General features: G+C 41.2%; 2 protein-coding genes across 3 annotated transcripts; one reads left to right on the top strand and one right to left on the bottom strand.

Annotated features, from left to right (window-relative positions):
- Positions 1 to 488: 488 nt before the first annotated feature.
- LOC127351338 (zinc finger protein 395) lies at positions 489 to 9,982 on the top strand. 2 transcript variants are annotated; one of them, XR_007880861.1, is made up of 11 exons: positions 489 to 592; positions 3,298 to 3,497; positions 3,582 to 3,733; positions 3,813 to 3,922; positions 4,312 to 4,514; positions 4,603 to 4,703; positions 4,980 to 5,247; positions 5,684 to 5,779; positions 7,002 to 7,072; positions 7,625 to 9,172; positions 9,204 to 9,982. XR_007880861.1 is itself a non-coding variant. In XM_051378804.1 (10 exons), exons 2-10 carry the CDS (start codon positions 3,333 to 3,335, stop codon positions 7,734 to 7,736), a joined length of 1,278 nt encoding a protein of 425 aa, XP_051234764.1. In that variant the 5' UTR covers positions 489 to 592; positions 3,298 to 3,332; the 3' UTR covers positions 7,737 to 9,982. The 2 variants fall into 2 exon arrangements, 1 of the variants encoding a protein (XP_051234764.1); XM_051378804.1 differs by having other exon boundaries at positions 7,625 to 9,982.
- Positions 9,983 to 10,478: 496 nt separating this feature from the next.
- gtf2a2 (general transcription factor IIA, 2) lies at positions 10,479 to 13,893 on the bottom strand. The gene is made up of 4 exons (XM_051378825.1): positions 13,635 to 13,893; positions 11,855 to 11,959; positions 10,932 to 11,089; positions 10,479 to 10,798 (listed from the first exon to the last, which is right to left on the bottom strand). Coding segments are annotated over exons 1-4 (336 nt in total). The 5' UTR covers positions 13,707 to 13,893; the 3' UTR covers positions 10,479 to 10,797.
- Between the last annotated feature and the right edge of the window lie 804 nt (positions 13,894 to 14,697).

Here is a 14,697-nt window from a genome sequence, read left to right as displayed (position 1 = left end):
ATACAGTTTATTACTCTGTGATTATTATAAACTCTACATATGTTATATTTGTGATATACTCTAATGTAATGATAGATTTCTTATTTTATTGTTATAGCCACTGAATGACATCATAGGGCTCAGAAAAGTGGTGATGATGTCACAGTGATGTCATCGGGGTTCAGAGATGAATTTAAAATTATTATTTTTTTAAATGTGGCTCTAATATGAGACATTATTCAGTTGCATTATGGGAAATAGCTTTCACTGTTGTGTTATTTTTCTATCTTTATATGAATATTTGTCTATTTTCTATAAATAATGTTCAATATTGTTATATAATACATAATTGTAACGTTCTGTTTTATTATCTCTGATTCTGATTTAAGTTACTGTTATAAAGAACTCTTCGTATTGATGCACATGAAGAAGAAGAGAACTCCCCTCCAGTGTTCCCAGTCCGCTCCGCTCCGTGTGTTGTGTGAGTCTCCTCCCTCCCAGTTCAGACTGGCTGCAGCAGCACACACACACACACACTCACACACACTCTCTGAGCTCCCATTGAACACCAGTGGACACACTGAACTGGAGGTGTTGTTGTCGCTCTCTGCAGGTATGTGACCACCGCTGCGTCTCTCTCGTCTCCCAGTACAAACTGGTTTCTGCTGCTCTGACTGTTGCTGGGACCAGCTGTGGGTTCTCAATGTGCTGATTCTCTCCAACTAACCGTCGACCTTTAACCTCTGTGCTGCCTCACTTGGCCTGCTGTGTGCAGCACTGTGTGTTGTTGATCTCTGCTGTGTGAGCTGATCCACGTTCAGTTTGTGAAGCAAAGATTCTAGTTTTTACAGTTGGAGCTCAACAGGAAAGCTCTCACATGAGTTTCTGGTGGATTTAATGCTTTGTAGCTGCTCACTGAGGACTCTTATTGTGGAGGGTGTGAACTCGGCCCTGCAGGACTCTGATTGGTTCAGAGCTCGGTGCTGCAGACAGGCGGAGGGGGGTGTGTACAGTGTGTGAGCGTACATGTATGTGTGTTTGTTTTTGTAGAGTTCCTGCAGGTTTTTAAAGTCCTCCTGCTGTCAGAAACCTCTCGTTGAGAACCAGAGATACTTTATTGATGACTTTATTATTGATTTGTTAACCAGCAGCGAGATGTTTGAATGAAATCTGTTTGTTTTCAGCGGCTGAAAGTTTCTCTGAGCTCAGTGAACATCTGATTTTAAGACGTATACACACTTTAGGAGGTCAACCCTGGTCCAATATAACTTCTGTCAGTGGTTCCAACCATTGGGGGTCGCCAAAGCTTCACGGAGGGTCGCAAGGCCGCCTTGATTTTAAAGGGTGCTAGAAAACTTTAAACTACACACAGTAGGCAGATAACTCAGCGTTTGGTTGACTCAAAACAAAACAAAAGAGAAATTGCTGTTATTGGATATTTTCCAGTCAACCCCTGGAGATGAACAGATATCCTGGAAATTGTTCACCCTTAACTCAGATCATCAATCACAAACTACAAAGAGCTGCTCGGTCCTTAAAGTCGGTGTTTGACCTACCGGGAGATTCTCAGTGAGCGAGTGCTGTTCTGAACCAACAGCTTTATACAAATAATCCAATAAGAGCTGCTAGAATCATATTTATGACATTTAAAATGATTATAGTGTTATTGTTTATGATCGTTATGTGTGGACACTGCTGTCCATATACTTTTGTCCACTTTCTCCTGGTTGCAGTGAGGGTGAGTCTTAAAGCTGCAGACGTTCCTCCATCCACCAGGACAATGTCCACGTATAAAGACCCAGCTCAGTGTGGAGGCATTCAGCCAGCAGCTGTGGTTTATTCGTGGATCCATCGACGTTTAACTGGAAACTACTTTGATTTGAACTCACTGGTAAAATTTAAAGGAAAGTTAGTCTCAGTTCGAGCTTCTCCAACGAGAGGATTTGATGTTTTTCTTTCTCACATATGAGTAATAAGTAAATATCTTTGTTTTGGATCAATGAACACTCTGAAGACGTCACTTTGACTTTGACTGAAATTATAGTGAGCCCATATTTGTTGTAGCCCTGATACCTCACTGTTGGTCAGGAGTCTGCAGCAGGTCCAAGATCAGATCCAGGATCAGGTCCAAGATCAGGTCCCGGATCAGATCCAGCTGCTGGTTCATGAACGTGAACGTTTGGCCACATAGAGTGAACTGATACTGTTCTCTTTCTTTATAAACGTCTCTGGTGAACTCCGGTTACTCTGAGTCACCGATTAACTGGAAACCTTTATGTGTGTGTGTGTGTGTGTGTGTGTGTGTGTGTGTGTGTGTGTGTGTGTGTGCCGGGGGGGGGGTCATCGTGTTTCATCGAGTTGCCACGGTAACGGAGGTGATGTAATAATTGTCAGTGTCGGCAGATGTAACGCGATAAAGAAACATTTATTAACAGTTGAAGCCATCTGTTCATTTTAATCCACACACACACACACACACACACACACTGACTGTAAATGGTTGCAGTCTCTGAGTCACTATGATTTCACTCAGACTGTCAACAGTTTAATTTATTTATTTATTTCTACAGTTTAAAGTTCATTTCTGTGAATGTGTCAGTTGAGCCGTAACAAAACACACACACACAAACACACAAACACATAAACACACAAACACACAACAAAGCAACCTATGAATAATCTTATCGACGATTCGAGTGTCTGTACGTTTGATAAGATCGTGTACGTGACGTCATGTTGTTTTTTTTTCACTGCCAGCGGAGGTCACGTAAAGCGAGTTGCTCTGCTGTCATTGGCTGCTCACCTGCTCACACAGGATCTGGTATTCCACATAAACAGTAAAATGTGTTTGTGAACAGATTTGAGGAGAGAAATAGTCAACAACAGAATCTGGATCCATATCTGATCAGCACTGTTTGACAGTTTGATCTGAGTTTGGTTGAGCTGGACAGACTCACTGAGAATGAGCTGTCAATCACAAGGTAGCCCCGCCCTAAAGCATACCCTGCTTTATGGTCTGTTTTACTCTAAATGGGACCATCGGTTACTAAATGAACATCATGCTGTATGGAAGAAGACTGAAACTAGAGACTGAGACCAGAAACTCATCAGGAAACTGTTTACTGAGCTCATCAATCCATAAGACTGTATGGTATCAGTTTATATTGCAACCAGTGGAGCTCCCCCTGCTGGCCATTAATAAGAAGGCAGGTTTAATAAAGACCTGGACGCTCTGTTCACTGTTGTGTGTGTGTTTTGCTTCTTCGATTTTATTCACCGTCGATACAACAGACTGAAGTTCCTCTGTTTCTGTTTCAGACTCTCCAGACAGACAGACAGACAGACAGACAGACATGTTACCAAAGACACGTCTGGGGAAGCGTTCTCCTCTCGGGGCGTTGGTGAGCTCCGCAGCAGGGACGCAGCCAGGCCAGCAGACGGGTGAGACCGGTGTCACCATGGCAACGGCAGCGGGACAGCAGACTGTCAGCAGAGCCAGAGGTCATCCCGGGCTGAAGGTGAGACCGAGAGTCCGTCCACTGTTTGTTTGGTTTCAGATGTTTGTCTCGGCCAATCACAGCCAGCCGTGTGTTTCCTCTCAGGTGTACTTTCAGTGCGGAGGTGAACCTTCAGGTGTGGTGGATCCGCCCGACCTCACGCACAGCGACCTCTCTATGTGGTCTTCATCTCCTCCCTCCTCCTCCTCCTCCTCCTGCAGCAGATCTGTGTCCTCCTGCATTGACGTCCCCAGAAGGTGAGACGTCCTCAGTGTGTCTCAGTAAACATCAACTAAACAATAAACAGTAAATAATAAACAAACTCTCCTCCCACAGTCAGAGGAGTCCACAGGAAGTGGACATGGACGAGCTGATGGCAGCGATGGTCCTCAGCACCTTGTCCTGCAGCCCCCTGCTGCACAGCCCCGCCCACCCAGACACAGCAGGTACAACAAACAACAACAACTGTAACCAACAACAACAACAAACAACAACAGAAAATAATAATTAGCAACAAACTAAAACAGCAGGTACAACAAACAACAACAAGAACTAACAAACAATAACAAAAAACTATAAACAACTACAACAAGAAAGAAGTAATAACAAACAAAAACAAATAATAACAACAAACAATCATTTTGATATTTTCAGCGTGTAAAAACTCAGGACGTCTTTCAGTCACTGTGGTATAAAAGAACTTAAATTTAAAGGATCCTAATTGGAACATTTTCCGGTGTCATTGATCGGCGGTTTAAATAAAGGTTGATTGGATCCGTGTGCAGAAACGAGGACGCTCTTCGGGAACTAATCGTACTGTTTTCGTGTGTTTCAGCTCCTCCCATGGACTGTGGAGGCGGCGAGCTCTCAGACGGCGGCAGCAGCGGCTACTGGAGCGTCGGCCATGGCAACGGAAGCCCCGCCCCCTCTCCACCAATCGCAGAGCCTGCTGTCGGCCCGGCCACGCCCCCTGATGAAGGCCTGGACATGGAGCTGGAGCACGTGCTGTTTGACGAGCCGGCGCCACGCAAACGCAGGGTGAGCAGGCGTCACTGTCCATATTTCACTCATAAAAAGACCGCCACCGCCACCGCAGGGCGCTGACGGCACGTTTTTCCTCCCGTAGAACTCGGTGAAGGCGGCGTACAGGTGTCTGTGGCCGACCTGCGGGAAGGTGCTCACATCAGTGGTGGGAATCAAACGTCATATCCGGACTACACACCTGTGGTGAGACTCACCTGACGGACAGAGAGCGACTGTTTAATACGGGAGCTCGATACTGACAGGAAAATAAAAAGATGATTAAATGAGGTTATTTGTAAAAATCAAACCTGGATTTATTAAGTATGGAAGCTTTTTCCTGCCAAAGTTAGAAATTATATTAAATAAAATTATTATATCTTTCCTGGCAGAAAAGCGCCTCCGTATCACCATATTTAATCATTTCACATACATACATAATATTTCATCAGTTAATCACCTCTGACCTCTGACCCCTCACAGCCGCGGCGGCGAACACGAGCGCTGTTCTCGCAGTGAGGAGGATTTTTACTACACTGAGATCAACCAACAGCAGCACCAGTCTCCTCCTCTTCCTCTCCTCTGTGGCCCCGCCTCCCCCGCCTCCTCATCCTCCCCCCCCTCACCTCCCAGCCCTCCTCCTCCCTCCCCTCCGTCTCCCCCGTCTCCGGCCTGCAGCGACGCCCTGAGTCGCTCCGCCCCCTCCTCCTCTGGCAGCTTCTTGCAGGTCCAATCAGAGCACTCCTATCAGGTAAGGGGGCGTGGCTTATCAACAGTGATTGATTAATTAATTAAATTTTTTAAATCACAAGAACACTAATACATTAATTTATTTGAGGCGAGAAAAAAAAAAAAAAAAAAAAAAAAAAAAAAAAAAAAAAAAAAAAAAAAAAAAAAAAAAATAAAAAAATTTGTAAACCACAAGAGACACAAATATATAATTTATTTGATTTTGGATTAAAAAATTATATTAATGAATAAATAAATTCTACATTATAAATAATATTTTTTTTTTTTTTTACTACTTAAGGCTTTTTTAGATTTCAAACACTGAACTAAGGTTAAAATAAAACTTCATATATAAACTGAGAAATAGAAATAATGTGTTGTCTTGTGTTGTTATTGTCATCAAGACTTTTTAATAAATGTAAAAGGAATAAAAATAGTTTAATATTTTGTATTTTTAGGCTGTGCCCCTCAGTCATGTGACATCAGCAGCAGCAGCAGCTTTGAACACGCCCACCTGCCGTTGGATGGCCCCGCCCACCAGCTGCCTCCGACAGGTAATATATTTAAAAATCAATATTTTTATAATTTATTCTTTGGGGTCACAAAAACCCCCCCTAATTTGTATTATATTATATGGAAGCCAATGTGATGAAAAATGAAAAAAGAGAAACTTTATCAATATTTTGACTTAGTTTCTCAAGATTATAACTTTGTGAACATTTTTATTTTAAGAAAGTTTCTCATTATAACAACTTACAGAATCCTTTTTTTCCCCCCGTCACATCGGCAGTAATGGGCTTCCATACATTTGGAAACTTTCTCGAAACGAAAATAATTCACTGAAATTTGTCTCTGAAAATAAGCGAGAAATTCTCTTGAAACGTGTTTGTCTGCAGGAAAATCTCACATCTCTACTTTTCTACTTTGTATTGAAACTGTCGTCACCTCCAGTAAACTTTATCACATTATAATTATCATAAATATTATGACAATGAATTATTTTCAGCTCTTATGTAACCCTGAATTCATCTACTCCACGTTTATCATAAAAACAAAATGTTATAGTTCTCCCTGGTTCACTGTATTTGTGTGGCCCGGTCCAATATGGGTCGGCGTTGACGTACCAGCTGTGTGTGTGTATTGTACGTGCGGCTGGTGGAGAACTGTACGGTTTCTGTTTGCACTGTGAAAATGTTGTTTTGTGCTCTTTGTGTGCAGCCTGAACAGTTTCACACGTAATCTGTGGACTGAAATTTACTGAAAACTTTACTGTTGTTTCTGTACAGAAAACAGAGTGTTTTGGACTTTCCCCGAGAATGTCAGGTTATATTTGAGATTTTCTACCAACTACTGTGGATCCCCGTAAAGCCACCGTCACCCCCACCGTGCACCAACACACACTTCTCTAATTCAGTTCTGTTTTCTCTCAGTCTGGAGCCCGACAGCAGCCTGTTGTTTATTTCCTCCAGCAGCTCGGAGGAGCCTGTTAGAACTGGTTTTATACTGGAGGGGGGAGGACCGTGTGTGTGTGTGTGTGTGTGTGTGTGTGTGTGTGTGTGTGTGTGTGTGTGTGTGTGTGTGTGTGCGCTCCTCCCTGGTGGTTTTCATTCAGCAGGAAAATCCCCTCTGGATGGTTTGTGGTCACATTTTCCATCAATCTGCCACAGCACGGTGCTGCCGCCCGCAGGCCGAGGGAGGCGACTGCAGAGTGTTGTTACAGAGGATGAAGCTCCTGATGTGAGGAAACAATAAAAGACTCCTCTCTCTCCTCCACAGGGGCTGCCGTTTCGGGTGCGTTCGGTCAGTGTAGGAGAGCAGTGGCTGCAGCATCAGAGCGCCCCCTGCAGGTCAGTATTTACACTGCACACACTCATTCTCTCTGTGTGGTTAAAATGCCTTTTTAACCCTTTAACATCACATCCTCAGTTATACTGTGCCTCTGTATTGGAGATTATTATTATTAACACGCCCTTAATTATTCAAAACTTTAATCCTTAATATCATTGAAAGGTTGAGTTGTACAGTTGTCATGAACAGGGAAACAGGATGTAAACATGTTTATTTCTGCTGTAAAGACAGTTTAATATGAGGCCTTATGGAGACTGACTCACTGCTGGAGCCAGCCTCTAGTGGCCTTTAGAGGAACTGCAGGTTGTGTCACAGAGGTCGACGCATGTTGAAAGATTAACACTAGCTTACTTCTGACTACTTCTACATCAATCTTTATCTTAGCTATCATTTTGCTAACATTAGCTAACTTAAGATGTGAATATCTTTCTTTTCAACATTAATTAGCTTAGCATATAGCATATCTGAGTACAGGAAAGGAGGATGTGACAGTACAGATGCAGTTTAGCTATCGGCCGTTACAAACAGTCATCTGTGTTTCTGTCTGTCAGGAGGATTCGCGGTGAAGCCAAGAAATGCCGGAAGGTTTACGGCATCGAGCACAGAGACCAGTGGTGTACGGCCTGCCGCTGGAAGAAAGCCTGCCAACGCTTCCTCGACTGAACGGAGGAAGAACGAGAGGAGGATGAGGAGACAGAAGGACTGGAGCCTCACCTGGTGGATGTTTTATACTTTCTGAAACCAGATTTATTTTTTGGGTTTTATACTCTTTTCTACATTTGCTAGAAGCGTCTTTTTTTTTACGTTGAATGTGTTTTTTGAAGATGTTTTGTAGACGTCTCGTCCTGTCGGTGCTTCTTAATGAACACACTGGGGCAGCTATGATGTGACCTTTGACCTCAAAGTGTCTGGCCGACTCTCCTCAGGTGTTCTTAACAAAACCAGACTACAGGTTATCAGCCGGGTCACCATGGAAACGCCCGCTAGAGCTGCAACAATTATTTGATTTATCGATTACAACTATTTTAATAGTCGATTAGTTGTTTTGAGTCAATTGTCAAGAAATTTCTCTGATTTCAGGTCATTTCACTTTCTGGTTTCTTTGGATATTTGAGGACGCCGCCTCGAGCTTTAGGAAACAGCGGCCAACATTTTATGGACCAAACAACTAATCGATTAATCGAGAAACTGATACAGACATCGGTAATTAAAATAATGGTTAGTTGGAGCCCCGATGCTCAGCTCCGGCCGGGACTGGTTGTGACTGAGCTTTTCGGACGAAGGTTCGATGGTCCGCTGAGTTTACGGGACAAAAATACTGTATTACCGTTTCAGAGTCCAACGCAGAACAGAGTGACTTAAAGGACCAGTGTGTAGGTTCAGTGGCATCAAGTGGCCGTTAAAGATGATGATTAAACACTAATGAAAAACATACCTATAGATATTATATCGATAGATCCTCCTCAATGTTACACACTGGACCTTTAAGACTTCCTGTCTGGATATAAAACATAAATAATAAGAAATTAGGTGAAAGTCTCTCAGACAATATGAGGCAGCTTTAAGATAAAAACAACAATATGTAAATGAAACTGATTCCCTCTGGTCTCCTGATGACAGGAAGGCAATAATAGTGTTTTGTTACTGAGCTCAGAGCTAATGCTAACACTAGCCGCCTATGGTAGTTGACTCACGTGTTTCCATCCAACTGTTTCCTGTCTGAGGTGTAAGAAAATATCACTATCATATTGCGATATTTTCTTTTGTGATATTGTATCGATTCTCAAAAGAACTGCATCGATGTTTGTGTTTAAACCCGTCAACCACTACAGAGCAGTGTTGTAAACTGGTGTCTATGGTGATAAACCTATTCGCAGTATATTGAACCGTATTATAGATCGTATATGAGATATATACGTATCTACAGATTCTTGCCAATACGCAGCTGTACCACGCCGAGCAGCATTTACAGAGAGTGACGTACATAAACGACATGAAGAATCCAGTCAGCTTCCTAAATAAAATACCCCGTGCAGACTCCGATAAAGCCATGTCCGGGGATTTAAAGTGTTAGCGAGAAGAAGGCTCAAGTCTCGATGGTGCAACCGGTGTAACTATCAGAACGCCAAGTTACGACCGACTTTAAACCAGGCGTTCACCGGCAGCATCAAATACCAGTCACGTTTTATTTCACCATTTTCTGCTAAATTCGGTTAAAATCTGTGTTACATCTGGATGTAGAGGCTTCAGATTTACCGCTGGGACGTCAGAAACAAGGTCATCAAGGTCTCCAGGCCCCTGATTTAATCTGCGGTTTGTCCATAGAGACTCAGGAGCAGCTCAGACACAACAAACAGCCGTCGTTTGGTTTCTGTTTTTTTCAGACTTTCCTCCAATATTTGCTGTTTTCTTGTGAATCAGAGAATCTGAATCACTGCTGTCGATTTTGTGATGCGTTCAGGTGCAACGTTAAGATACGAGGCGTTTGAGGGCTCTCGTTCTTTGGAATGTCGGTGCTCTTCACTGTAAATATCAGCGTCACTCACTCATTTCCCATCAGCCCTTTCTTTTTCTTCTGTTTGGTTGTTTTTACGTTTGGAAACAGAAGCCATTTCCACTCGTCCGCGTAGAGACCACATGCAGTATTGATCGTAAACACACTGAATTATAGATATTTTATATGTTTTCCTGGTCTATCTATTCAGAATTATAAACACCAGACATACTTATATCCAACAATAAACTTCCTGAAGCCTTTTAAACATTTTCTCTGCAGTAAACAGAGGTTTATATTCTGTCTGTCCTGAAGGAGTAAATGTTGATCATTGTAATCGTATCGTTTTTAAGATGCAGTCTTTTATACATGATGTGAAGTCCTCATGTTGTTTTAATAAAAATGTTGATTCTGACTTTTTGTCTTGTTTGATTCACCTTCAGTCAATATTAGATAGATATTAAATATTTACTTGTAATTTCTACCTGTCACATTGGCAGAAATCGGCTTCCATATTAGTTTTTATTAGGTCGTTTTACATTACAGGTCGGAGGTCAGTGTTTATGAGACGCTCTGTGTTTGCTGTTCTAACCACGGTTCACACGGGTGAGCGGCTAAAATACAATTACAATTTTATAAGTCAACAGAGATTATTTCAAACTTTCAGGTGTTACCATGATTGGAAAACTAGTCTCTAAATATCGAGGTTGTCCAGGATGTGTTCAATTCATTGTCCAACCAGTTTTGATCAGTTCAGTCCAAGCAGACGTTTGTGAAATGTTCAGATATGTTCAGGAATGTTATGTTCAGAAAAAGACAACCCGAAAACACCAGTACAAACACAGATCCATTCCTTTTCCTTTCATCAATCAATCAATCAATAAATCCACAGATGGTTTCAGGAAGCTCTCTGTGTTTTAAATAAAGTTTTTATTAAAGATGATCCAGCTCGATAACAGCAAACTGAACACAAACCTCCTGTAAACTGAGAGAATAATAAAAAAAACTGCTGCAGGTACAGTGACCGGTCCTCACACACACACACTCTCTCTCTCTCTCTCTCTCACACACACACACACACACACACACACACACACACACACACACACACACACACACACACACACACACACACACACACACTCAGCTGTGACTCTGCTGTAATAAATTATATGTACAGTCCAGGTCCAACTCCGTCTGACACCAGAACACACAAAGAAGAGTCGTCACTCTGCAGAGAGAAACAATAAATAAATAAATAATAATAATAAATAACATTACTCTTTTCTTTAAGGTTCAAAAACTAACAATAATAAAACCACTACTACTAATAATAATAATAATAATAATAACTTCACACTGACCATTTGTCGGTTTTGTTCTGGGTCGACTCGCTCTTTCCGTCACAGGCGACTATTTTGACCTTGTCGACCTTCACGAGTTCCGTCACCTCCCTGAACTCCACGTCGTTCAGGACAAACGTCCACACGTTGTCACAGAACCTGTAGGTGTTCAGAGAACCCTGAGGACGGACAGACGGACAGTGACTGACCCACAGAACTACACACACTCACTGTGTCTCCCATCCATCCATCCATTCATCCATTCATTCACTGCCTCCTCTCCCCCTCCCTCTCCTCTTGTTGCCTCAAACATGACACCGGCTTTGAGTGTGACCGGCTGATGATTGGCTTTTGCTAAGTCCCGCCTTCTTGGTGTGTTAGATTTATGTTCAGCTCGTCTGAGGAGCGGGAACTAGTATGTCCATATTTCATATGAAGCCCGAAGTTGTCAATATTGATAATAGGTACTGCTTCATCTGTTTTGCTAAATGTTTACAAAGGTCCTAACTGGGGGTTTGCCTGTTAAGGAATGTATCACTCTTTATGTCTGAGCCTAATGTTTAATAGTTATTGCAATTTTGTCTACATCCATTTTATTTATTGTTTTTGGTTGTGTTGTTTATATCTTGTGGATATTTAAAATGTCTTCCAGTTCCAGTATTACATATTGTTTACAAATAAAAGTTTATTGATCTTTGAAAATGTGTACCTGCGTTATTATACCATTATCATTATATTAGATGAAAATGGTCTCGGAACGACAATATTATCGTTTATCGCAATCATTTCTGGGACAATTGATCGTCCAGCAAAATGTGTTATCGTGACAGGCCTAACTGAATACAGCTCAGCCTTCCAGGTGTGTGGGAGAAACTACGGTGGCTGTGAAACTGTGCCAGTGATGTACCGGGGCGGAGGTCAGAGGTCACAAGAGCTGGACTCACCCTGAAGTTGACCCTGTTGCGGACTCGGTTGGCGAGCGCCGTGTTGATCGCTTTATCGAACTGAAGGAGGACCTGAAGAGCCAGCTGAGGAGTGATCTGCTGAGTCTGCCACACACACACACACACACACACACACACACACACACACACACACACACACACACAATCGTTTTATTCCTCGTTTAGTGATGCAGCCTCATTACAGGTCGGAGGTCAGTGTTTATGACTTTAGCTGCAACCCAGAAGTAACAAATTAGGTAGAATTTACTTTTTATTTACAGACAATTCATCTTCTCCTTTCTTTCTACCAACAGTGTGTATTTAATAAAACCTGTCTGCCCCCCAGAGGCTAACGGCAGTAACTACACTAACAATGAAACTGACTGTATGTGACCTCTGACCCGTATGAACAGATATACAGGTAGTGTCTGAAAAACTAATTTATTACATTAAATAAATGTTTCTCATTGTTTGGATGCTCTAAAAAGTTAAAATAGACGAGTAATTAATAAAAAGAAAATCAAGCAATTCTCAAATATTTTTAGAAGTTTAATCCATTAAAATGACCCGACAGCTTTACTTTAATTGTAAAGTTAATGTAAACCTGTTTTCAGAATTAGATTTTTGTCTTATAAATAAATAAATATAAAACAAATCCCAGTTATTAATTAAAGCTTGTGATTTCTGTATTGATTACCGGTTGCAGTTATATATATTTAATGGTTGTTTGTCACAATAAAACATTTAAAGGTTTAATTTCAGTACTTCCTGCGGTTTGAATCCGCGGGGCAGAAAGCCGAGCCGGAGTTTGGTTCCGGATCAATAACGTTTGTCCACAGAAACACTCGCTAACTGATAAAGGCTGATCAGGTTGTCTGATTGATCCTTTAATTATTGATTACTGATAAAGGCTGATCAGGTTGTCTGATTGATCCTTTAATTATTGATTACTGATAAAGGCTGATCAGGTTGTCTGATTGATCCTTTAATTATTGATTACTGATAAGGCTGATCAGGTTGTCTGACTGTATTTGATTGATTGATGCTTTAACTATTGATTACTGATCATTGTGTAAATGTTTGTTGTCTGATTATTGATCCTTTAACTATTGATTACTGATCATTGTGTAAATGTTTGAGTGTCTGATTATTGATCCTTTAATTATTGATTACTGATAAAGGCTGATCAGGTTGTCTGATTGATCCTTTAATTATTGATTACTGATCAGGTTGTCTGACTGTATTTGATTGATTGATCCTTTAACTATTGATTACTGATCATTGTGTAAATGTTTGAGTGTCTGATTATTGATCCTTTAACTATTGATTACTGATCATTGTGTAAATGTTTGTGTGTCCGATTATTGATCCTTTAACTATTGATTACTGATCATTGTGTAAATGTTTGAGTGGTTAAATATGATGTGTTAATGTGTTAATGAGGTTATCGATGAGCTCCAGAACAAACACAGAATCAATGTGATCAGAGATAAATGATCAGGATGCTAACGTAGAGCTAACCACTGAAGCTAACTAACATCACGTTGAGCTAACTTCAATAAACGTTGATGACAGTTTCTCTTCTGGGTTTTATTATATTTATAAATATTTATTATATTTATGGTAGCTCATTAGCTACAGTAGATAATAACAAACATAAAGAACTAATCACTGTTAACGGCTAACGAGCTACAGTTAGCATGTGGCTAACTCCAGGCGCCGCCGCTGCAGTTAGCCACATGCTAACGGAGCCGCCAGGTGAGTGTGAGGTCATGCTCACCTGTATGAGCTCGTCCAGACTCTCCTGTAGGCTGTTCCCCAGCGTGGTGTTCCGGTACAGCTGGTACGCCATGTTGGAAAGGAATAACTACAGTAAAGTATCGCTCAAACACACACGGAGCTAACGGAGCTAACGGGGCTAACGCAGCTAGCCGCTTCCCTCAAACACACACACACACACAGAGCTAACGGAGCTAACGGAGCTAACGGAGCTAACTGCTTCCCTCCACAACAAGCGAGCGGAGCGACGGAGAGCAGGCTTCCGGGTCGGTATTTCAAAATAAGAGTTCAGATCTTAGTACCGCCACAAAATAGTAGAACATTTACTGTGAAAGCCTATTTCCGCCAATGTGACGTAAAACAAGATTGTGTGAGTCATTATAATTAGAAACTAAATTATTATTATTATTATAGAGTCATTACTGTTCTACAGTATCATGGTCGCGCTTATTTCTCTAAGAAGTGATTTAGTTTCTGCTTTTATTTTGAAGGAAACCTGTTTTGACCTTTACTGAATTGATGGATTCTACGGAAGGCGAGAAGGACCAAAACAGTTTCAGACAATGTCACTAATGTCTCTTTGTGTTATTGTTGTATTTTACTGATTTCTCACAGAGTTTACATTTTACTTTTTAATTCATGTTTTGTCATTTAATTGAATCATTAACAGTAATCAATCACTAACAATCAATAACTGTATTTATTAATGGAATTACTGAACATAAACAGTGTTTTAATGAACTTAACACATATAAATGAATATATAAATGTTCCTTTGCTCAGTGACTGTTCTGATGTTGAGCCTCAGCCTGTGACTCATTGATTTATTAACCTCAGTTTAATCAGCAGCTGATCAATCGATCAGACTGCTGATGAGATCAATAATTCCACTAGATGGCAGCAAAACATCAAACAGTAAAACCACCTTAAGTTCCCTCAGTGGTTTCATCACCGAGGTTTCTGCAGGAAGAACTTTCTGCTTCTGGTTTTCTGATTGATTTCCTGATCTTATTGATTATTGATCACCTTCCAGGCTCTTTGGTTCAGTGGTATGAAATAAATAA

The sequence above is a fragment of the Dicentrarchus labrax genome, unplaced genomic scaffold, assembly GCF_905237075.1.
Source record: "Dicentrarchus labrax unplaced genomic scaffold, dlabrax2021, whole genome shotgun sequence".
Taxonomy (NCBI): Eukaryota; Metazoa; Chordata; class Actinopteri; family Moronidae; genus Dicentrarchus; species Dicentrarchus labrax.
The sequence above is the reverse complement of the archived record's forward strand: the minus strand, read 5'-3'. Positions and strand labels throughout refer to the sequence as shown.